Raw genomic sequence first — 25,329 nt, forward strand, 5'->3', positions numbered from 1 at the left:
AGCTCTGACATGGAATGTACGCTTGCCTGAATTTGAATTACATTTTAGTACAACCAAAGTGTTTGATGTATGATTCCTGGTAATATGCATATGACTATCATGAACAAATTCAAATTGAGATGATAGATAAGATGGCCCTATATTTCTTAAACACTTAAAAACTAAAACGAGAAGTTGATTTTGCCATCTATCATTTAGTTTTAACCACTTTAGTGCACTCATTAAGTTACTTATTGGTGTTCTAATATCTGCAGATAAAATTGTCCTGGCTAGCTGATTTTGTAACACTTGCAGCCTTGTTTGAAATTCACTAGAAAAATTACTCCATACAGAACTTCCATAATCAAATTGAGGCATAACAAGTGCATTTGATAACATAACAATGGTTTGACGAGGCAGGAAGTATTTAACACGCCTAATGACACCAATTTTTTAGAAACATTTTACATAAATAATCTACATGAGCTGACCAAGAAAGTTTAGAATCAAGTTTTACTCCAAGATATTTAAACTCATGAACTCGTTCAATATTAAAACTACCCTCATATGTTAGATTTATATCATTAAACTTTTCAAGCATGTGGTTGGTACCAAAGATCATAAACTTGGTTTTATCAACATTTAAAGTAAGTTTGTTTGCGTGAAACCAATTTGCTACACTGTGAAGACTTGACTCTAGTTTAGCTTGCATTTCCAAAACATTCTTTCCTTTACACATTAAACTTGTATCATCTGCATACATAATGGTTTTACAGTTAACAGCATTAGGCATACAATTTACAAAAATAATAAATAACAAAGGACCCAAGATTGATCCTTGCGGAATTCCAATATTTACATTTTCAAAATCAGATAAAGAAGAATTTACACTAACTGTTTGAGATCTTTCATACAAATATGATTTAAACCACAGAAGCTCTCTGCCTTGAACACCATATTTTTCAAGTTTTTTAAGAAGTATTTCATGGTTGACCGTGTCAAAAGCTTTCTTTAAATCAATAAATATAACACCAGTAGCAAATCCACTATCCATGTTCTTAAGAATAAAATCTTCTACATTAAGTAAAGTTGGAGTTGGATTTGATTTGACTACACACAAAAATATTTTGTCTCCTCTGGCTTTCCATAGGCTAGGCCCCAACTGCGTTTTAATTAGAACTAAAATAAGAAGTTTATCCACCACATTATTTAAATGGTCTAGCCGAATTGGACTAGATACATTACACGAGATAGACTAGTAAAATAAGATTCCACTAGATATCTTGTAAAATTTAACCAACATTTATGTCAAACTTGATTTGCAGACGTTTTCTAATTTATAGATCATTTACGGTGAATTAAAAAAATTTGAGAGTTTATATTCACATTGTCAAATTCGACTATACTTTTTTAAAGAGTGTAGGTGTACTATTAACAAGAAATTTAAAATAAAATATCACTGTGATAAAATACAGGCAAAATCGACAAAAAATAAAAATAGGCCAGTAGGCCTATAAATAATAAACAGATCATCAGACGAAAAATACCTAATGCAATTTTCTGAATAAAATGTTTCTTTCAGTTAGAGAACACCCTAATGTATGTTCATCCGGACATTATGCAAACAATGGACTGGTCAACACCGTTGGAATTTGCTCCTTTCAATCACGATGACCATCAAATTTGAATAACAAACGCAAAATCAATCTTGCAAAGAAAGAAAGAAAAGATCGAGCTATTGGAAACACCTGACCGATAGGGAATCGAGAACTGCGTGGTCTGACAACGCCCCGTGTGTGAACGGAAACGAAAAGTACATTCGCAGTCATAACTTCTTTGGTTGAGCTTGGTGTCGCATCGAAAAGATAATTCTCAAGAAGTTTATACAATATCATATAATTAGAAAATCACATCAAGTTTATAACGATGTATCTAGCGTTTATTCTAGCCCTTTTGGCACCATCAGCCTGGGCTGTAGGCGATGGAACTGTACAGTTTCTCAACCAACCCAGAGACCAAATTGTGAGAGCCGGAGAAACGGTAACCATGTATTGTTCGGTCAGCAATGGCGAAAATGGACGATTTATGTGGGTTCGAGATGGACAGGTTATCAGTCAAGGGTACACCATCGCCGTGGAGCAAGAGCCACATCGATTCACCATACAAGGAATTGACGGTAATTATGTTTTTTTTTAAATGTTTGTACAACAAGCTAAAAATCTGAGAACATTTTGATGATACCGAAGTCGCTTGACGCTTGATAAGAAATGATACAAATCATAAGTCCAGGGAACAAAGTAGGCCTATGTTGAACTGCTGAAGCATTTTCGTTTATAATTTGAAGGAAATTCATAAAATGCTTTCCAAAACTGGTTTTATTGTGTTAAATAACCTTTTTTCCGAAGTTATACCATATTCAAAAATTGCCGAGAATTTTTTTTTGTGTGTGAAAATGTACAATGATAAGTTCCAAGAAACCCCGGGAGAAACTCCCGGCTCCACCGGGAATTCAAAGAAGTGCGATGTCGCTGCGGTTTAATGTATCTGTATACACTGAAATTTTCACGGTGGTTTTATTTCTGCAAATTTCGCGGATTAATGTGCCCGCGAAATGTTGAAATGAAGAAATTTCTTACGTATTTATTCATTTCAACAAGCTGCCAACAACCGCGAATTTAACACCTCGCGACATGTCAGCGATACTTGAAACGGCGAAAATATCTGTACGCGAACATATTGGCGTATACCGATTCACATCTGTACGAAGAAATCTTTGCAATACATACACAATGATTGCAAATTACACATTAATTTTGTAATCATTTTCACCACAAAATTAATGAAAACACCGGTATAAGCAATGTATGATTATATGGATATAAGGTCAAACAAGTTGTCAATATTAATATTAATATTTTACGACATACTCATGAAAACATAGGTTTCAAAATGTACCATGTACCCTTTTCGAGATGGTACAAGATGGTATAAGAAAGAAAGAGATGGCGTACACAATAGGACAGTAGTCTTCAATATAGGTAAAACCCGCCAAAATTCAAAAGACTTGATCCATTTCGTGCAGCGCAGCGTCTTTCTATATTGTGTCCGCCATATCTCGGAAAGGTCAATTCCATTAGCAAAACTTGTCTTAAATCTTCCACAGGGTAGATCAGATTTCAAATGGAATTTCTCATAGGGACGAACCCAGATATATAGGACATCGGGACATGCACGGTTTTTTTCGTTTACTCCCGGCGTTTACTATGTAGTTGGCAAATTTTTAGAGGGACTACAGTCGCAATGTGTTTTAGTGGATCTTGGTAGATGAGTCAAAACTAGGTCAATTTTGGTTTAAAAATTATGTTTTCATGATAGTCCCTCGTTTAGTTGCCGAGCAGGCCCCCTATTTTTCGATTTTGTATAATACATTAAAATTATCTTTACTCCCACAGGTAATTACAACTTGCGAATCGTCAACGCCAAGACGGAGGACTCGGGTAGCTATCGTTGTATGGTGACTAGCGGTGGTTCGGGTATCATGTCAAATCTTGGTAGATTGGTCGTAGAAAGCCCTCCTGCTCAAGAATACCCAACGTGCCAGAGCTCGGAATCGAACCAGGTCGCTGTCGGGGAGACTGTCACTGTTACGTGCACGGTAAGAAACAAATTTGAAAATTCAATCAATCAATAGTCATGTGTCATAAACTGGTTTACGAGTACCCCCTCCCTAATCCACCCCCCAATCCATAACCACCCTGGGCACATTTCTCAGAATGTCATAGAAATAATTAAAAATAGCGTCGTTATTCTCGAGTAAAAGGTTCAAATGTCAACTTTTTTTGCATAAATACAGGCCTGGGTTGAAAAGTGGTATTTTAAACTTGATCTGATTTACATGAAAATTGGGGAAGATCTTTACCAGTTTACTATGCAAATTAAAGTAAAGTACAACAGGGTTCAAAAGAAATACCCCCGCTAAAATTACAAAACATTTCCTTGCATAACTTGACATACATTTCGTTGATTTGAAAATTTTTAAAACCTATGAATAGAGGAGTCTTTTTGCTACCTACAAAGTTATCCCTACTCAAAAATAATCCCATTTTCCAAACACATTCCATAAAACATTCTCGATATCAATGTTTGATTGATTATTGTTTTGCCTTCACCTTTCTGTCTCTATAGTCGCCCATGCAACCATCATTCAGTGCAAAATGATTTGTTACCCATTTTTAGTAAGTGCCCCCCCCCCCCGTCTTCACTTTGTTTCAAATATTTTTACGCAATTTGTAATTTAATCGAAAACAAGGCCCAAGCTATTGTGTGCGTGGGACAAAATTGGAATTTTTTAAAGAGCTCAAGAGATTCCAAAATTTAATCGGCCAATGAGATTCAGTTTTTATTTATTTTTTAAATCTTAAAATATTGCACGAAGCGCGCACAATTTTGCAATTTTTGCAATTGCTTTATTCTGATTTTTTTTGAGGAACGTTCCCCCTCCCCCAATTGGAAAAATGTAAGGAGCATGTCCTCCCGCTTTTTGGGCTGTTTCGGCCACAGTACCCAAGCATTCCAAAGTCTTTGTAAAATCCTGAAAAAATAATATAATGAAAGTTGATCAGTCTCAAATATAGGCTTACATGTAATTTAGTGCTGTACAATGCTTTTTTCTGACCCCAGAATCCGACCACAATAACAATGGACATTAATGATTCACAGAGTGGTATAAATATAGACTTTTATTTAACTTTGAATTCAATCAGGCATGAAAGAGTCGATTCAATCATAGACCCTGGAAATGAAGGCAACTGCACGGGTTGCCATCCTGTAGTAGTACTTTATAGTATATATGGGTGGCCAAATGCGCAAAAAATGTAAAGATTGCGCCATCAACCACTAGTAAGACGATAAAACTGAGGACATTTTCATTCACGCCATTGTCTTTAGCGGAACTTTTGAATGCCGAAATTGTTAAATATATAGGCACAAATAAATATTGCGGTTTGCGACAAGAACAAACAAAAACAAACAAAAAAAGCTCACGTGAATTACATAGCCTATAATAAAGTGATATTAGACGTATAGTTTGCCTATAATGAAATTCACTTTTTTTTTTTTTTTTTTTTTTGGTAGAATTTTCATCAATGTCGCTGAAATTATTGCCAAACCTGGACTATGTTGGAAATCTTCATAATTGCCACTCTGATAGTTAAATGAAATTATTATACTAGGGTACCTGCAGGTAATATGGGACCATTAAGGACGTTTAGCTTATTTGCATAAAAACTAAAGAAGATATGCCCACAAGAGATTGTTATGATGAACAACCTGTCCTTTAAGATTAATAAAACAGGCAATGTTACCTTGTTTTTATGTTTGTTTGGACGCTATGACGTCAAAATGACGTCATCGTCAAGTGTCCCATATTACCTGCATGTGCAGGTAATATGGGACACTGTGTTATCTCTATGGTGAAAATCAAAAAGTTCAGAAAATCACTCTTTTGTTCTAAAAACATTTTTGTTACATGATTTTGAATGTTAAATGCAAATTTCTACAAGAAAATTCAATTTTCTAAATAGTTTTGCTTTTCGCATTGACAATGAACACAATTTCCTATGTGTCCCATATTACCTGCACCCATTCAGTTGAAAATCGGAGAAAATAATCATTTATAAAAGGAAAGTGCCACTTGTCAGTGGAATTTTACCTGCTGATAAGCTTAACCCATCACCTAAAGATCATAAAAAATGACAAATGCCCCCTCAGTACCAGAGTTTTTGGATACACAATCATAAAATGTGACGTCATTGATTTTATATCAGGCCAAAAAAACGACATAATTTTTGGGCAATTTCACTCTTTTTGGCATTGATTTCCAAGAGTTTGATACAGACTCCAAAACTGCATTTCTATATAGAAGCACAATTGATGTCTCTAAACACTTAACAAATCAACTTAAGTGTTTACCTTCTCTAAGCTACTTTTTGTTAAAATGAAAACAGGTGTCCCATATTACCTGCTGTCCCATATTACCTGCACCTACCCTAGTAACTATCGAGAAATAACTACCTCCCTCTTTCCCCTTGCCTCCCCCATTCCCTTAATGTGAAAACTGGAGAGCCCATTGGCAACTGCTTCATCAACATTGAATGGGGCGATGATTTATAAACATCTCAAAAAGTAACTAACCCCCTTAAGGGTAGACGAGGTATTGTTGGTCGAAGCAACCAAAAAAAAAAATCGATTTTCATTATCTAAATCAATATATTGATAAATAACACTTTCATCTTGTGCAAAAGTTCATTCTATAAGTCATTGAAAACTTGCTTAATTTATTGCAGCTAATGAGTTATGTACGTTTTACAAAAGTGTTGTTTCAGCCCTTTTTACAACATAACTCAAGAATCACGTATACAAAAGTATATCTGTGACATTTAGATTCTTCTACAAGCTCGCTATGAATTGAGCAATGCAATTTTTGGCAAAGCTCACTACCGTAAAATGGGGTAACTTCGGTCAGCGGGGTAACTTTGGTCGGTCAAATATATTTTTTAAATGGTCATATTTTCGTACAGCAATATTGTTTTTAGTCATATTTGGTGTCAATTTGTTAAGAAATATGTTTGGAAGAAATAATAGTCGCTCATGTGTAATTTCCGTGAAATTTACGAAAAAAGCGGGATTTTTGACCAAAAATAAGCATTTTTCTACATTTTTTTCAGAAAAAATAGAAATCGATATTTGTGAGCAAGGATGTGTGTTTGATTAATTTTGCAAGGTGTCAAATGTCACAAAAAACAACAACTTGCCCATATTCAGCGAAGATCAATTTTTTTTGATTTTTTTTCCTTCATGGAATGTATACTGTGACCAAAGTTGCCCCAAAGGCGGGGTAACTTTGGTCAGGTCATTTTGAACCCCTAGGGCACCCTTACAAAATTAAAAATCTTTTTCAACTTCAAGGTGTAGAAGGAACCCTAATGTCACAAAAAAGAGTTAATTAGAAATATAATTGGTTTTGTTTGGAAGCAGTGGTTTAAAAACTCTGAAAAGTGCCCAAAGTTACCCCATTTTACGGTACCATTCGCAAGATGCTGTGAACTACCAAATCGCAACAGTTTAAAGTTGTTGCTATTGTCTGTCCAATTAACTTAGACACCCAGTTTTTGTTACTTATTTGAAAAAATATCCACTTTCAAGGAAAGTCATGAAAGAAAAGTGTTAACATTCGCTGAGACCTAACGGGATTTTTGTGTTTCCAAAGCATTGAGTGAGAGTTCACCAGAAATTCTATTGAAATTGGAAGGTTTTTCTCAACACTTTAAAAATAATCTGGTAGAAGTTGGGTACCATTATTTTGGAAGGTCTCATTATACAGATTTGTAGGTATTGTGATTTTGGATAGTAAATGGATGAATAGTAAATTAATTATACTCCTCACCAAAAACATTTAAAAAAAAATGAAAAATATAATTCAGTTCATAAAATGCAGACAGTGTTTCTTATTGGTATATTTATTCTTAGTATATTAACGCAGTGATCCCAGTTGTCTGTCCCTCAACCAATTACAACAATTCGGCGCGGTATTTGAATCTTGTTCTGTGCATGCTTTTGGCTTGGCCCAATTCCAAGAAAATACAAATTGTATGCCCTATGAATGTTCTGATGTTATTGGTGAGGAGTATAATTCACAATACACTCCAGACGCACAGTAACTTGTCCTATCATTTGTTATAATGCACCAACTGTGACATCTTTTGAGTTATAGAGGTTGTGCATGAAATTATTGATTGGCTCCAAACAAAGGATTTGAACCGGTGTCCTTCACCGAAATCCACAGTCCATTCAATCAAATATAGTCATCAACCTATTTGATCGTAGTGTATTTGTTATGCGTGTGAGACGACCTCTCGCGGTGATTGCAAACATGCTTTTTGTTGAATTTGAGTAGACCGCCATTATTGTGAATCAGTAAAAGGATCAAAGAAAAAGGGTGTCATCACTGATCAATATGCATGACTACAATGTTCAAACACCCCTTACTGTAAATAGATTATCCCATCAAAAGTTTCAAGTCATTAGGAATATTCGGCTGGACCCAGATATCTTGCTGTAAATCGGTCAAAATTGAATAAAAGTAGACAAGGAAGAATATTTTTTCATCGCTTTACTAATAATTTCTGTTAGGTCTGACCGTATTTAGCAACTTTTCTTTCATGACTTTTTGCCAAAGTGAAAACTTTTCGAAATATATCTTAAAAACCGGGTGTCTAAGTTATTTGGACAGACTATAACCTTAAATAATGGCCATTATTTAAAAATAGGCAATTGCATTTTAGGCCTACTCTGTAAAATGCGTTGGAAGCAGAATTTATTTCTGCGCATTTTGACACCTCATTTGATACAATAGCCCAGAAAACAATAAAACACCGGTCAATTTAATGTAGCGAGGTCCAGATTTAAAAGTTGCACTTGCAACAATACAAAAACACTCGGATTATCATTACACCGATTTACTTCCATTCTACTGAATACAAATCAATAGACTGCAACTTTCAAATCTTGGGTCACATTGGTCACATTTAAATGTACGCTGTGACGTCAATATTTAGTCAATTGCTACAAATGAGGGGTCAACATGTGCAGGATAAATAAATTCTGCTTCCAACGCATTTTACAGATTTGTAATACAATCGCCCGTTTTTTAAATAATGGCCATTATTTAAGGGCTGGGGTATGAACGTTTGGACAGTATTTATTGTGGGACATTAGAGCACATCAGACATATCGAATCGCATTCTGAATACGAAGAATGTCCTTCTGATATCAAATAATTTTGATTTTTTGAAATTCGCAATGTAATACACATTTTATGGCAAATCATTAAAAATTGATATTTTTGATATCTAACAGTACTCGAAGTAAACTTTATAAATCTGATTTATACTTAACGTGTATGTAGGTGGGATGAAATGCCGACGATCAATTGAAAATTTTGAACTTTAATATTGAAGATATGGATTTTTCCCAAAAAAAACAAAAAAAATTAGGTCAAAATTTTCAAGTATAAATCATCAGATCTAATCACATTAGATTTATAAAATTTACTTTGAGGTCTGTTATATATCAAAATTTTGTCATAAAATTTGTATTATATCGTGATTTTCAAAAAATGAAAATGATTTGATATCAGAAAGACATTATTCGTATTCAAAATGCAATTCATACGTCTGGTGTTCTCATGTCCCATAAAAATACTGTCCAAACGCTATAAACGCTCATTTCAGATCCCTTAAGGGGGTACTACACCCCTCGATAAATTTGTGTCTATTTTTGCATTTTTCTCAAAAACTAATAACACACTGGTAACAAAAGTTATGTGTATTATAGGGGCAAGGAATCCAATTACTACACTGGAATTTCAGTGACCCAAGACAAGCGGTTCGTTATTTATGATAAGAAATAAGGTACCGCTAGGATGTACCTCATTTCCTGTCATATATGCTGAACCGCTTGTCTTGAGTTACTGAAATTTCAGTGTAGTAATTGGATCCCTTGCCCCAATAATATACATAACTTTTGTTACCAGTGTGTTATTATTTTTGAGAAAAATGCAAAATAGTCACAAATTTACCACAGGGGTGTAGTACCCCCTTAAGGGGGTTAGTTATTTTTTTGAGACGTTTATTTAGTATGCCAGAGTGTGCCAACATTTTTTGCGATTGTACTCTCTAAATGTGAAAGAGTGAAAAATCACTCAAAAAGAGTGAAATCTCACTCTTTCAAAGAGCCATCTGAGTGACAACTCTTTTAGAGTGAAGCTCACTCTCAAGAAAGAGTGAAAAAATTCACTCCGGAAAAGAGTGAATCAGAAAAGAGCATTTATTTATTTATTTATTCATTTAGGCCTATTTTATATAGGCCTACAAGAATATCACAGCAGTTCATAGCAGCTACTATGTGCTTTAAATTGTTCTGAGGCTAGGCCCCAGGTTAGGGTAGGGCCCGGTCTAGGAATATTGAACTGGTCTAAAGCTTAAGCACATGTGTCGAACTTCAGTGTGGAATGAATGATGAAAAACTATGGATTTAGTGAAGCTAATAGTCAAACTGTTCAATGGTGAGTACACTTAGGTGTAGGACATAACACTTGGCAAATACCATGTTTACGGTCACAGTCTGGAGAAGCGTGATGCGGCGTAACCTACATAAGCTTACATATGCGTACATGTAAACCGGCACTGGGCCGGTAACAAACTGCTCACATAATGACTTAAGCTTACTGCCGCCGTTGTCTCCAGACCAAGTGTATACTTGCTACGAGTGTATGACCTACACATAAATGTAATCACTATTGAGTATGCTGTCTATTTCTTCATCAAATCCGCTTTCTTTTCGCCATTCATTCACACACTGTTCGCCATTTTGTTACACAAGTTCAACAAACATCGGCCGATTTTCGGCGCTTCTGATTGGCTGACAGTTCACTCCAAGAAAGAGTGAGATTTTGCGCCACTTTTGAGCGAGTGAGGCTCACTCGAAATCGCGAGTGAAATTATGTGTACTGTTTTCACTCTTTTAGAGCTAAAACCCACTCTTTTAGAGCTAACTTAAATTCACTCTCAAATTCAGAGTGGTTTTTCACTCTTTTACATTTAGAGAGTAAGGTACCAGTTTTTACTAAACATGCTCAAAAACGCTTCAACTCTTTTGTACAAGCTTCTAGTCTACAAGGGATCGGATAGCAACGTTTGCACCGTATTTTTTGTGGGACCCGAGGGTACATCATAGACCAAAGAAGATGACTCATCTTCTCTGATCAGACGCAGGAAATTGCATTCTGAATACGAGCACACGAGGAATGTCCTGATATCAAATTTCGATATTTTGAAATTTGCGATATAATGCAAATTTTTATTGCAATTATTAAACATTTTTTTGATATTTTTTAAGTCCTCATGCAAACTTTTTTAATATAATGATATGTACTGAAAGTGTATGTAGCTGGGATGAAAAGCCGACGATCAATTGAAAATTTTGACCTTTCATATTTTTTTCCCTAAAAGATTTTATTTTGGTGTTTTTGGGAAAAAATTCCATATCTTCAATACGAGAGGTCAAAATTTTCAATTGATCATCGGCGTTTCTCCCCAGCTTCATACACTAAGTACATATCATTAGATTTATAAAGTTTACTTCGAGGACTGTTAAATATCATTTTTTAATCATTTGCCATAAAATGGGTATTATATCGCGAATTTCAAAACAAAAATCAAAATTATTTGATATCAGAAGGACATTCTTCGTATTCAGAATGCAATTCGACATGTCCGATGTGCTCTAATGCACAATAAATACTGTCCAAACGTTCATACCCCATCCCTTAAGTTGCAATGTTTAATAAAAAATACACTAATACTTGTAGAGCAGAAAGAATATAATTGTGCACACAAGTGATAACTTAAATTCTATTTTGCTCTTGCAGGTTCATGGCGGTAACCCAGCATCTCAGTTGACGATCTTGAAGGACAATGTGGCCTTGCAGGGTGAATCCATCATTGATGGGACCAGTTACCAGTGGAATGTACTGGAAGAAGACGATGGTGCACAATTCTCCTGTGTTGGAACACATGTAAGTTTGATTAAATAAATCCTGGAAAGGGCATCCCTCGGGTTTCGTGGATGGGGGAAGACGATGGTGGCTATAGCTAGTTCAATACGGCAACCTCCAATATCGTATGCAAAACGGACGGCACGCTGGCAACAATCAGAAAATTTGCCCGTAGATCGTTAGACTATGCCATAGTCGATTTTTGAGAAATAAAAGCATGTTATTAATGTTAATCATGATGAAAGCATTCAGTTGAACTCGAAATTATAGTGATATTTATTACATCAAAATACTAGTATAAAATTGTTATGAAAAAGTTTATATAATTATATTAATGACAGTAAAAGTAAAGTGTACGTAGGCTTATATTATTGAACGCAACATTATCATAATGTCATTGTATTACTGAACAATTCTGATTTTAGAATCTGCCGGTTTATTAATCGCGAAATTCCAGGTTAAAAATCGACTATCGACTTTCAATTTTAAACAGGATTTTGAACGGGCAAAGTCCCTAACACTCGCACTGTAAATCATACTTGTTTATCAAATTTTGCAAGCAAATACAAGACGCGCTCATGCACTTAATGACGCGTTCATGCAATTACACAACGCAAAGGCCGCATACTTGTGTACCATGTAGTTATTAATGGTAATGACAGGTACCCGGAGGATTTTAAACCATAACGAGATCTGGGCGACCAATCACAAGCCAGATCCATTTAAAGATGCATTACATCATGACCAATTTTAGTAGGCCAGATTTCCGACAATCTCATCCATAGAAGCTCATAGACAGCCGTTAAGCATGTAAACCGCAATCCAAAGTCAGTAGTCCACTTGGGAAACTAACAGAGGGAGTAGGGTGACTGAAAAGATCAGATGTGAAATCTATCAATTGTGCACACATTAATTAAATCGGAGTTTTAAGCTTAAATACAATATCCAGAGTATGCACAATGAGCAAGTGGATTACGGGGTAGTCTAGTAGATCGTACGCGTAGTGTCAAGGGACAAGCTATTAGATATTATGGGCGGGGGCTATGGAGTTTTTAACTTTGCCCACTAGCGAGATGAAAAAGAAATCCCCTACCTAACTCTGTATAAAGGTGTATATATACATTAAAACACAGATGATTAAAATTGAAAAAGACAACTTCGCCGAAGACGGCGGAAAAAAAATTGCCCCCAAAGGTAGCGAAAAAATATTGCCTTTCCCCAACTCCCAAGCCCCCTGATAAACGGTTATGCCCCACTTTTGGTCTAAGTTCCTTAGGGAATTAGTCAAGGTTTAAATGTATCCATGTAAATTCTGTTCTGTCTGTCATCAAAGTAACAGGTGTAAGTCGGTTCTTCTGTGGAGAACTGGCCAAGCGGGCTTCCTGTTTTAAGTTGAAAGTCATAATTTTTGCAGTGGCGCATTCGCGTTTCTTAATCGCATGCACACATATTTTTCCCAGAGCAATTATGTATACCTACACACTCGAAACGCTAGTTACTCGCTGGCTATTGTTATACAAGGCTCACTCAGTCATTTAATTATGCACGGCACAAATCGAATTCGGTGTTGAAATGAGCATGGCTACAACCTTTTCACTAAATTTAATACATTTTCTCGGCCAAATGTAAAAAGCTAATATCAGAAAACCCATAATGCTTGATATGCAATTTTTTAAATCCCGGCGTGAAATTGAGCCTTGGTGTTAAAATTTTCCGATTTTGACAGGCCTGAACGTCGCCGTGAGCTTTTAAAAGTAACATATTATTTTCCCAACTTTTTAAAGAACATCATACGGGGCTATATCCCGGGGGCTATATATCAGTTTTGTCAGAATTTCTGTTTTGATTGCACCATTTTTTTAAAAATCAACGTGAATATAGGCCTACCCAAGATGATAGTGATTGTTTCGAAATAAAGTAACGAGTTGGACATTTTGGCAGTCGCAACTGAAAAATGGTACTGAAATCAATGACTGTACCGATGCACATGAAGCATTAACCATGGAATCACGTTTTGTATTTTGCAAATGGACTTCAATCGGTTCAATCCGATTTCAACCTAGAGGGTAGTTGAAATCGGGTTGAAATTTCAACGTATCGACGTGAAATTTCAACCCGATTTCAACTAACCTCTAGTTTGAAATCGGGTTGAAAACTTAACCTGTACCCACTGGGTATATAGGCCTACCGGCTGATCAAACTCGTGCAAATGCATTCGTAAAGATAATCAATCGCACTTGCCATTACCTTTGGTCTCGAGCCTAAATGCAACAACGGCACTGCACTCCGAGTTAGTCTGCATCATAATTTCGTACTAGTACTAATTGGATTTTGTTTTTTTCAATAGGTTTTCTGGACTGATCCACGAACCTGCAGACTGGGTCCATACCGCGTCATTTCCGAACCACCAACTGCCCTGCTTGTCCCACGACTCATGGAAACCATCGCTGGGGGCGCCGCTTCGTTCGTCTGTAGTGCATCGTCTGCCCCAAGAGCTCACTACCGCTGGTTCATCGACGAAACCGAAATCTTCGACGGTTCCGAAAACAGCAGATTCACCATCGAACACACCGCTGTAGCTTCAATCCTTCAGATCCATAGCGTGTTCGAACAGGATGCCGGCAGAGTGTTGTGTTATGTCGATGCAGCGACGGGTACAATCGTGGCTTCTTCAGATCTGGAGGTCCGCCCGTACGTAGTTGTACCAGTCATTCCCGACGATGATACTGATCTACCAATCACCGGACCACCCCAGGTACCAGATGACACTGACAGCAGTGAAGACGCACAGCCCGACCCAGCACCACCAAAATCAGACGAAGCACCAAAAGCTTACAACACGGCAAAATTACCGATTATTTTGGGTTCGGTTGGTGCTGGTATTCTTGTAATTTCACTAGTTATTTTGGGTAGTGTTTTATTCGCAGTGAAAGTCTACCAAGATAGACGCAGCGGAAAGGCATCGCCCAGCCAACAGGTGGACCCACAAGAAGACGACGTCATGTACAGAAGTCGCTACGTCAGCGTCGTGCGTTCTTGGCTTTTCCCTGTTCATCAAAGTACCCAGGCTGGTGTGGCCGCGTTTGGCATTGATAACCCTAATGCCACAACTAAAAACGCGACCCTTGACGAATAAGATAAAATATTTTAACCAAAAAATTCTATTACATGAATCTATATTTAATCTCCCCCGGCGGGATTAGTTTTTAATGTATTAGATATTTAATTTTAGTTTTTTCAAAGTTCTAACATTTTTAATCATGTAAAAATGCTCTTCGTATATTTACAGAACCAAACTTATTCTATAAAACAATGTTACGCAACAAGTTTTGATGACGGGATGCGGCGCGTGCTCAACTTGTATCCAAGTATTTGGGCCATTTGCTTTTATGTTCTCCAATACATATCTCTTACTGAGGTAGTGGTTATTATATGCTGTTAAATTGCGCGTGTGGAGTCGAAAACGCTGGCGCGTAAAGACCTAAAAGACTGCTCATTGGTACCCGCGTGAAACTGCTGCGTCAAAGCTATGACGTCACTAGCTCGGGAAAGCAATGTTTTCAGTAATCCTTTTGTTCGCAATTGATTAATGAGACTGGTTTAACGAGGTTTATGGCAAGTTAACTTGCACGATAAAGGGGAGAACCGGTTCTTGATTGTATCATGCCTACAGTGCAAACCGTGGTTTCTGCATAGGTCTGAACCAAGTTTAAATGCTCCCATCATACCGGGATTGTGAGAAACCGGGGTCATTTTACATGGGCTTTTTAAATCGAGTTTCAATCGGACGTTGGTTTCTCGGCGAAAAATCGGGGTTTTATTTCTTGTGCAAAATTTGCAATAAACGTTGGGTCTCAAAACATAACATGCTGGTTTTGTTTGATCAATTATTGTTATTATCAATTATTTTGGTGACGAAACCTGATGACTTTTTGATAAAGATTTTAAATAATTTAATTGCATAATTTGTATTAATTGTAATTAACTTGAACCAGGGTAATGCTTAAACAACATTATGGACGACAATTCCCAGAATCCTTTGTGTTAATGCGCACATGAACCAACGAGCACCACTTCTTCCCGTTCTTTTGGTATTACCAAATATGATATTCTCTTACTACAAATCGGATATTTTCGGATTGCTGTATGAAACGGTCAAATCATTAAGATTTAGCCAACATCGGGCGATGAAATTAAATCCCGATAAGCATGTTTTCATTGAGAAGTTTGGTTATGTGCAGGAAAAAGTTCGTTATAATCCCTTATCTTTGCTAACTGAAGTCTGGCGTTTCAATGCACAATTCAAAATGTTAATATTAAATCTCGCACGTACAAAAGCGGCACGTTGGTAATCGCGCGAGATGGCTGCGTCAAAGGTCAAACGACACAAGATTTCAGGATCGCAAATGAATGGCGATTATCGTACCTTTTTGTGTGCATTTATGACAAGACAAAATGTATACAGAGATCGTTTAGGATCTTTGCTTTTACTGAATATATGATTAATGCATTGCATTTCAATTTTATTTCGAATACAAAAAATATATTTATGACATAGTTGTGAAGAGCTACTTTTACGTTTTAAATATTTCTTAACTTTATATTATGTAACTTATTGGTGTTGTGTGTTCTATGTAGTAAATATAGCAATAAATAGTATACTGAAAAAAATCACGAGTCGTTTGTCTATATAATCGAGTACTAGGCCTATTTTACACCTTTTTACAAATAATGCATGGAATATTTAACACGGGTTGAGTACGAAACGTGAATATGTGATGCGATCAAGCCAAATCAGTCCGAACTCGGAAATATTGATTTTGAGATTATAGCCAAACAAGGAAATATTTCCTTTGTTTCCCCTTGTTTTGGAAACTCTTTAATTGCTAATATTTTTGGAACTGGTTGTTCAATTTCAACGTGGTTCTCTAGAAAAAGCAGCTTTATAAATGTTTTTACTATCCTGTAAGAAACTGAAAATTTAATATCCGAGTTCCGACTGATTTTGCTTGATCACATCACATGACGGCAATTTGGATGCAAGACTGGTTGCATTATGCTTTGAAGAATGACGGACACTCTAACAGGAGGGCGATGTTCAGTTTGGGTATAAGCCTTTTGAATTTCCTGGGAAGTTCGACATAAGGTTTACCCACACTGGATATCGCCCTCTATTATGCTCCCTCTTCAAAAGCTTATTCTGACGAGCAAGACCATTACAGCCGTTTCCTTTTTAGCGTAGGTGTTGCTGCATCAGAATCTTGGGAATTGTCGGGATTCTAGATTTTTACAAGCTGCGTCGGAATCTTGGAATTGTCAAAATTTCAGAAGGTTTCAGAATCCGGTTTCTGGCGCAGCCTGTCAAAAACTTGGAATTGTCAGAATTATATATAGAATTTCGATAGCGCCCACTGTCGTAATCAAAGTTTTTGACGGGCTGTGTCGGAAACCTGGAACTGTCGAAATACTGGAATTTCTACAGAAAGCGCCGTCAAAATCTTGGAATGGTGCCTATTCGTGTCATTGGTAACGAAACGGTAACGAAATAGAATCCGTACTGTTTGTGTAAATTTAGCAAATTATTCTTGTGGCAAAAATGACATGAACCCGACGTTACACCAAATTATTCCAACTTTTTGACAGCTGCCGTAATTCCGGAATCCAGACGCCCGTCAGAATTCCAGAATTTCGACACTTCCAACCAATCTGACACGCCAGTGTTCTCGGTCACAAATTTTGGAAAAATCTTGTTCCAATCGGCAAGTTTGCGTGAAAGCCCATTTTTAAATCGTGTACGGTGAACTCTGATCCGTTGAAAGCCAAGCAATATTTATAAACCGTGATCCTTGGCCCCGGTCCTTGGCCCCCACATGCCAAGCATTTATTCCAAAAACTTCCAAAATTTTTATACTTGGGGTGGCCCAGACAAATTTGATGTGGTGAATTTGTAGCGTTCCTTGCCCCCTCCGTATATGAGATTAGGGCGTATTTGATGTTTTTTTAGGTAATGTGGTTCAAATACAACTTGACTGACAAAATATTCTAATTCGGCATACACGAATTAATAAAAAGAATTGGTTTCCAGCTTTTACGCATGTCTAAAATAGAACCGCAATCCCATGATCCATGTTGGGTCACTTTTACTTTTGGCATAATTAACTAAAAATTGTTGGTGCATGCCAAATTGATGGATGAAGTCATTTCGAAACGTATCGAATAAAAGAACAAAAGCTTGGAATCTTTTCCTGACCGTACCGACCGACCCAACTTCTTAAAGTGAGCTATGGACAAGTATACATTTTTTGGCCAAATACCGATACGTGATCTTGTCAAAGCAAAATTATTATCTAAAGTTGTCGGTTTCTAATTTGTAATTGCATAGATTATTCTTATACCGCCTGAAAAAGCTTAAATTAAAAAAAAATTAGGCTTATATTTTTGGTGCGCCATCACGCGAGTTCAACTGAATATATAAAAATATACTGGTGGCGTTTTCGCGTGGCTATTTTATTGCAAGGGGTGTTTGTGGTGGCACAGTTCTTGCCTTTGTTGCATTAAAAATGCACCGTTGGTTTTTTTTCTACATGTGATGCGATCATGCAAAATCAGTCGGAACTCGGAAATAACAAATTTTCAGTTTCTTATAGAATAGTAAAAAGCATTTACAGTCTGCCGCCTGGACAACCAATTCTTTAGAAATGCTTAGTCGCGCTAAAAGTCGATCGATACATGTAAAAATCAGCACAATTCAGAGATACACCTTTTTGCTATGAAATTAATTTTCTCGGTCAAATATAAAGCAATATTTTTTTTTTCTTCAGTAATGTCAGTTAAAAACTTGGTGCTTGGATATACATTTTTTTTAAATCCTGGTGTTAAAATTAAGCATCAAATTGTGTCTTTTAGTGTGATATTTTTGATTTTTATAGGCCTTGAATTCGCCTGCGAGCTTTTTACGGAATTCATGTTTTAGCGTCTCAAACTAACATAGTTTGCTAAAGAAAGATATTTCCCACCTCTGTAAAGCACATCGTGTGGGTCTATATGTTATAGTTTTGTCAGAATTTCCGTTTTTGTTTTACCCTTTTTCCATTCAGTCTCCGAAAATGTCAAACTAAGTAAAAGTAGTCCATACAGGACCAACGCAATATTTAGCACCATAATCAACGCCGTCAGGCGTTGGTCCTTACACATTAGGTCGCTACCCCCAGCAGCGTCCCTCATTATAATAAACAGTGACCAAAACCAAACCAGTCGATGAGTTACGTCATGAATCCAAATATGGAAAATAGCCCCGCCCACCATTCAGGCTATCATTCAACCGCATCTATTACATAACTGGGACTCTCAAGTCATCTCAAGTACTTGGTATCCCAATCGATTGATTTTGATAATGCAATAAAAGCAATATACAAACTTTTGAGGTCGCTTACCAGTGCATGGAAATAGTAGATATCTACTATTTCCATGACCAGTGTAAATCGGGCTAGTATGAACAGAGAAAATTACATCTTCTCTGGTATGAATTAAATGAAAGTTTTTTGTTGCTATATCAGTGCAGTTCGAGATAGTGTAGGCCTAATCAGTGTTAACAAAAAGTCATTTGTATGATTCTAGGTTTGTTTTCCTTTTTTATTTAATATTGTCACATTTGTCAATAGGCCTAAGCGCCTAACCGTGATACCATTAAAAAGGCTAAAAGAACATTAATTCTACACACCGTTTATTTGGAACTGAACTTTGATTTATTAAAGTCATAATGTACAATGTTATGAATTTGGTTAATTTTTTTCAAACCTGATTTTTTGGCATATTTGTAATGTATACACATGTCACAACTTGCACCTAAATGGAATCAGCCAAATTTGTTGTGTTTGTAGGTAAACAGAGCAAAGTTCGACAAAAAGTCATAATTCAAGAATTATGACTTTATCATCATGTCCTCCTATAGAACTGCGTGTTAAACGGCCAAAATAACAAGCAGTGTTTACCTCGTTATTTCAGCTCAAAATGGACAAAACCATTCCCGATAATTAGGGCCTATTACTGGTATTATTTCAGCATTTTGAATATATAATGACAAATTTAAAATTTGAAGGAAATCGTACATTAAGCCTTTAACACCTAACTGGAAATAACAGAGTGAGTAAAATAAAATAAAAGGCGATACAACTCGCAACTTAAAGTACTGTTGATATTTCAAATGCATGTGAAAAAAAGGAACGGAAAAATTACAGCATGAAAGGGCCTGTGATTACTATTTGAATTAGGGGTTTAGATTTAAACTATTTTAATATCAAATCTTTAAAAAACAACATGGTCTTCTCGTTTCAACCGAGGGGCATGGGATTCACCACTTTTAATTGATCAATCGAAAAATTAATTGATGATTTAATAAAACAATATAAATTTAATGTAAATAAATAATAAATAAATATTATTTTTATATAAATAAATGGATAAATAATTCAACATATAATTCGAATAAAATGAATAAAAACCATAAGCCTGATAAATGGCAATATATAAATCAATAAACGAATAGAAAATAAATAAATAAATGAATAATAAAACAAATACTGATGAACAGAAATAAATATATTAACGAATAATTAATGAATACACATTATGTTAATTCCGTTTCTTGAAAATAATAAGATCAGCAAGTTCTTTCTTTCTTTCTTTCTTCCTTCTTACTTACTTTCTTTCTTTCTTTCTTTCTTTCTTTCTTTCTTTCTTTCTTTCCTTCTTTTCTTTCTTTCTTTCTTTCTTTCTTTCTTTCTTTCTTTCTTTCTTTCTTTCTTTCTTTCATTATTTAAAGGGGCATTTCGTGATCCACAGCCTCATCCCCACACTTTTCCAAAAAAAGTTGAGATTTTTACACCACTGGATACCTCTGGCTACATAATGTTTATGTACCAAGTATTTCTTGCAGATTAATTCGTTTAGCAAAAATATCGCCAAATTTGAATTTCGTTCTGGTGCACCAGAACGAAATTACAACACATTGTCTATGGAGCAGTGTAATACACATAATCATGCAGAACTCGCAAACGCAAAATCGGAATCAACTGAAATTTTGGAAATAAGCTTTTTTCGTGGATATCTACTGAAAAATGTCATAAAAAGAGGATACTAGGATCACGAAATCCTCCTTTAATACGGGCCTATAATTATATTTATTTCATTTATCATCAATTATGTTTTATTATTAAAGTAAATAAATGAGTGACACCCAAAGTTTTTATGAAGCGTGTGTCCTCCAATTCTATATTTTTCTTGTTTCTTGTTTAACATGTTAAACGAATAGGCCAACTATCACAATTAATAGAGGTTGTGCATATGACGTATCATATGCCGTAAATATGGCGGACTACTCAAATCCATTCAACAAAAGCAATGAGTGCAATCTATCGAGACAGTTCGTCTCACATAGAACGTGTTTATAGTGAGCCAGATTATCCGGTATTTAGCTGGACTGCCACGCAGTCTATATTTGTTTATATTTTACTAACCATTGCCAATCTAGACTACGCGACAGTTTAGCTAAATAACGGAAAGATTGTCTCACTATAAACACGCTCATACATAACAAATGCACTACGATCAAATAGGTTGATTACAACATTTGATTAAATGGACTGCACTGGCCCATGATTACGTTGAAGGACGTCGGTTCAAATCCTTTGTTTGTAGCCAATTACTAATTTCAAGCACAATCTCTATACAAAAATAGTAACGAATCGTGGTTAACCAGGACAATATTAAATGTAGTGATGACAAAAGGAACTGATTGTGTGCAACCTACAGGTCAGTGAACTGAGGGTAAGAAGAAAACCGAGTATTATAATAGCATGAACACATATCAACTGAAGAGGATTAATAATCAATTTCGTTACGCAATACTTGTGTCAATCCCAAGCTAGAAGCTAGTGTTCTGGTAGCAGGTAGGCAACCCACACCTACTGACAGCTATTGATGATATTCAGTCAATCGGATTGGCTGAATATCATTAGTAGCTAATCAGTAGGCGTGGTTAATCAGTTTGACATTTCCCCCGACTTTCCGGGAAGGATATATCTAATGTAGAAGGACCCACGCCTGACGGCGTGGACTATCGTACTAAATGGAGCGTGGTCCTCCTTGAAGGACTAAGTAAAAGTAGGCAATGGTGAGTACTTTTATCTCGAGAGCAACCAGCTGAAATAGTCGATATTTCCTTTGTTGTTATCCAGGTCAATTTTTCATTGAAAGCAAATTGCCCGACCAGCGATTAAATCCCCAATTGGGTGTTCTGGTTAAACATGATCAGTAGGAGCGCTATAGGTCTGGGAATTTCTTTGCTATATTGAAGTTCTGGCAACACTATAGCCATGCCGGTATTCCTATTAAACCCAGGGATATCGATCCACAATGCTAGTACTAGCCTTTAGATTTCACGTGTTGATTTAGAAAATTTTTCAGCCGACAGTGAAAGATGGTGAAATCAAAACGGAAATTCTGACAAAACTATGATATATAGCTCACGGTGATGTGCTTTAGAAAGTTGGGGAAAATCCTTCATTAGCGAACTATATTACTTTGAAAAGCTAAAAGGTTGATCCAAGAAAAAGCTCGCGGGCCGAGCTGAAGCCTATAAAAATCGAATATCTTACACTAAATGACTGAATTTCAGGCCTAAGTTTAACACCAGGATTAAAAAAAATCAGTATCAAGCATTATAGTTTTTCCAGCCATTTACTGAAAAAATGAAAATTATTGCTTTTCATTTGGCTGAAAAAAAATTTTTACACTGAAAAGGTGTAACTCAAAATTTTGCTCATTTCAACACCAATTTCGATCGTTTGTATTGCCTCATTAAATGACTGAGTGAGCCTTGCAGAACAAAAGAATCGGTTGTGCAGGTAGCTGACTGTTTACAAAGCTGCATTTTGCAGAAACCCCCATTGAAATTGAACAGCCAGATCCAAAGATATAAGCAATTAAAGAGTGTCCAAAACAAAAGGAAACAAAGGGAAATATTTCCTTTGTTTGGCTGTATCTCAAAATCAATATTACCGAGTTCCGACTGATTTGGCTTGATCGCATCACATATTGGGTCCCTGTATGAACATACTAAACATTTAGACCTTTTACGATATGAATTCGACAGTGCAAACTATTAGAATTGTTATTGCAAGAGGAACAATTTGAAACCGGTGTTATCCAAATCTTACCTTTGATGTATAGGCATAGCCTATTTAGGCTATTATTGTTGAATGCCGAAAATCGATGTTTTTACTTTTTTGTTCACTACATGCAATGTACCTTGTACATATACATTATAGATGGGTCAAACTATACTTTTTCCGGAAGCTTTTAGTGTAAGGAATATATTTTAGATGGATTTGAGCAATTTTGAAATGTTACCCCCCCCCCCACCTTGGGTTACCTGTATAACGACCCTTTCATATTTTGCACGGGGGTATTTTTCTATACTTTGGGATATAGGACCCAACAGTACAGATATGCACTGAAAACAAGCTAGGGTGCAATTTTGACTTTGGCAAATGGTGTACAAATATTGACTGCTATGAGGGGCATGGTTAAGATTATAGGCCCAAGGTGATCTCAAAACCATGCTGGTCTCGGCATAGCATGGTTTTGAGATCACCGCGGGCCTATAATCTTAACCATGTCCCGAATATAAAGCAGTCAATATTTGTTTCATATACCGAATGGATATACGTGGATGTATCGCGATTGCGCAGTATGATCGGGACGCACGTGACCGGTCCATAGTTCATTTCCGGGTTCATAGTTCATTTTGTGGGCATGACTGCACTTTCAACCAATCAGACGGGAATCTATGAGGTATATAAATCTCTAAGATGAGTCGGACACAGCCTGGGTGCATTACAGATGGCTTGGCTATCTCGCTCTTCGTCCCAGATAGGCCTACGCACCGAAATATTAATGTGCTTTAATATTGTTAGTACACGTTTACGGGCATTTTGCGTTGCGGCTACATTTCCTCAGCCCTTGCCCTTGCCCTTGATTTAATGGCATAACCGGCAACCTGTTTTAAATCCAGACGGTGAAACGTTTCCGCTTTATTCCATTCCCGCAATAACTTGCTATGCGTCACAATGCTCTAGATAGTAAGGGACCGTTCACAAACACGTGCAATGTTAGGGGCCAAATGCAAAAAAAAAAAAAAAAAATTCATCGCAAAATTTTTGGTTCGCTATTCCGAAAAAAACTACTCTTTTCCGAAGGTTCTCTATTCCGAAAATTCCCAAAACACAAACGGGTTCTATTCCGAAAACAGAAAGGTTCTCCATTCCGAATATGAAAAAAGTTCTCTATTCCGAATATTCTAATATGGGTTCTCTGTTCCGAAAACGAATAAAGGTTCTTTATTCCGAAACCGTGTTCTCTACTCCGAATATGAAAAAGGTTCTATATTCCGAATGTTATATGCAGAGATTCGTAACATCATGGCTAACCGAAAAACTTTATTTGGTTTCTTTTAGAGCCTTAGTTCCGCCGTCATCAAACACATCATTCTGTCAAGGCTAGCGCTTAAACTACAAAGGCCCCAGAGCCCATATGTAGTACACGAACTGGCCCTATACCCCGTAGATTTATCCTTTGACCATCTTGGGCCCACCAGAGGTCAAAGGTCACGGACCCCAGATTTCGAATGGAGAACCCTTTTTTAATATTCGGAATACAGAACCTTTTTTCATTTTCGGAGTAGAGAACACGGTGACTTATATCGAAATAAAGAACCTTCTTTCGTTTTCGGAATAGAGAACCCATGTTTTCATATTCGGAATAGGGAACCCTTTTTCATATTCGGAATAGAGAACCTTTTCTGTTTTCGGAATAGAGAACCTTCGTAATAGAGAACCTTTTATTCGGAATAGTGAACCTTCGGAATAGCGAACCTTCGGAATAGCGAAGTTCGCCCATACAGACCTCAACAATTTCAGGGCCCCCCTCTTTGACATGAAAATTATGGGTCAACCCCATAGAAAAGCATATTTTAAAACTCAATTTTTCCAGGAAAATTTGGTAATTTTTCAGGCCCCGTTTTTGCATCAGCCCTCCCCCCCCAACAAGTGTTTGTGAAGGGCCATAAATACTCCAAATATATATTCGTTCACCAAGTATTCGTTACGCAATCTATTTCAATTTTAATCTATTCGCCGTACGCGTAAAAGTGACGTAGAGGATTAACTACCATATAGCAATAGATGAATATAATTGTTGAACATATCTCCCTGCACTACAACGTTCACGCGGTACTTCTGCATTGAACCACAGATGTCAAAGAATAGGAATATAGACCTGGATCGTAATTCGATAGAATTTTCATATCATGTTGATCACTCGCACCTGTAAGATTATAGTATTTCTGAAAAGACCTTTCTTCTCAGCACATAATTAAAACGTACCTCAAATTTTCGGTCACAACTTGGACCTTCATCTGGAGACTGGTAACCCAAGTTTCGCAGTAAATTGACCCCTTTGAAAGGGGTGTGAAGGAGTCAATTTACATCAGAGTCAACCAACCAACCGTCTCTCAACCGCGACTGGGCCGATACAAGTTGCCAAGAGTGTACGACCACAGTTTTGGGGTCAAGTGTCCAAAAGGTCACGGATCCCGAACATGAGTTGCCTGTCTCCAGTTGAAGGTCAAAGTTGTGACCGAAAATTTGAGGTACGTCTTAATTGTGTGACCCTTAAGG

General features: G+C 36.6%; 1 protein-coding gene across 1 annotated transcript; it reads left to right on the forward strand.

The window, feature by feature from the left end:
- Nucleotides 1–1,728: 1,728 nt before the first annotated feature.
- LOC140140890 (neurotrimin-like) lies at nucleotides 1,729–16,265 on the forward strand. Its single transcript, XM_072162641.1, has 4 exons — nucleotides 1,729–2,155; nucleotides 3,432–3,634; nucleotides 11,468–11,614; nucleotides 13,941–16,265. Exons 1-4 carry the CDS (start codon nucleotides 1,906–1,908, stop codon nucleotides 14,727–14,729), a joined length of 1,389 nt encoding a protein of 462 aa, XP_072018742.1. The 5' UTR covers nucleotides 1,729–1,905; the 3' UTR covers nucleotides 14,730–16,265.
- The last annotated feature ends 9,064 nt before the right edge of the window (nucleotides 16,266–25,329 follow it).

This window comes from Amphiura filiformis, chromosome 19, assembly GCF_039555335.1.
Source record: "Amphiura filiformis chromosome 19, Afil_fr2py, whole genome shotgun sequence".
NCBI classification, from domain to species: Eukaryota; Metazoa; Echinodermata; class Ophiuroidea; order Amphilepidida; family Amphiuridae; genus Amphiura; species Amphiura filiformis.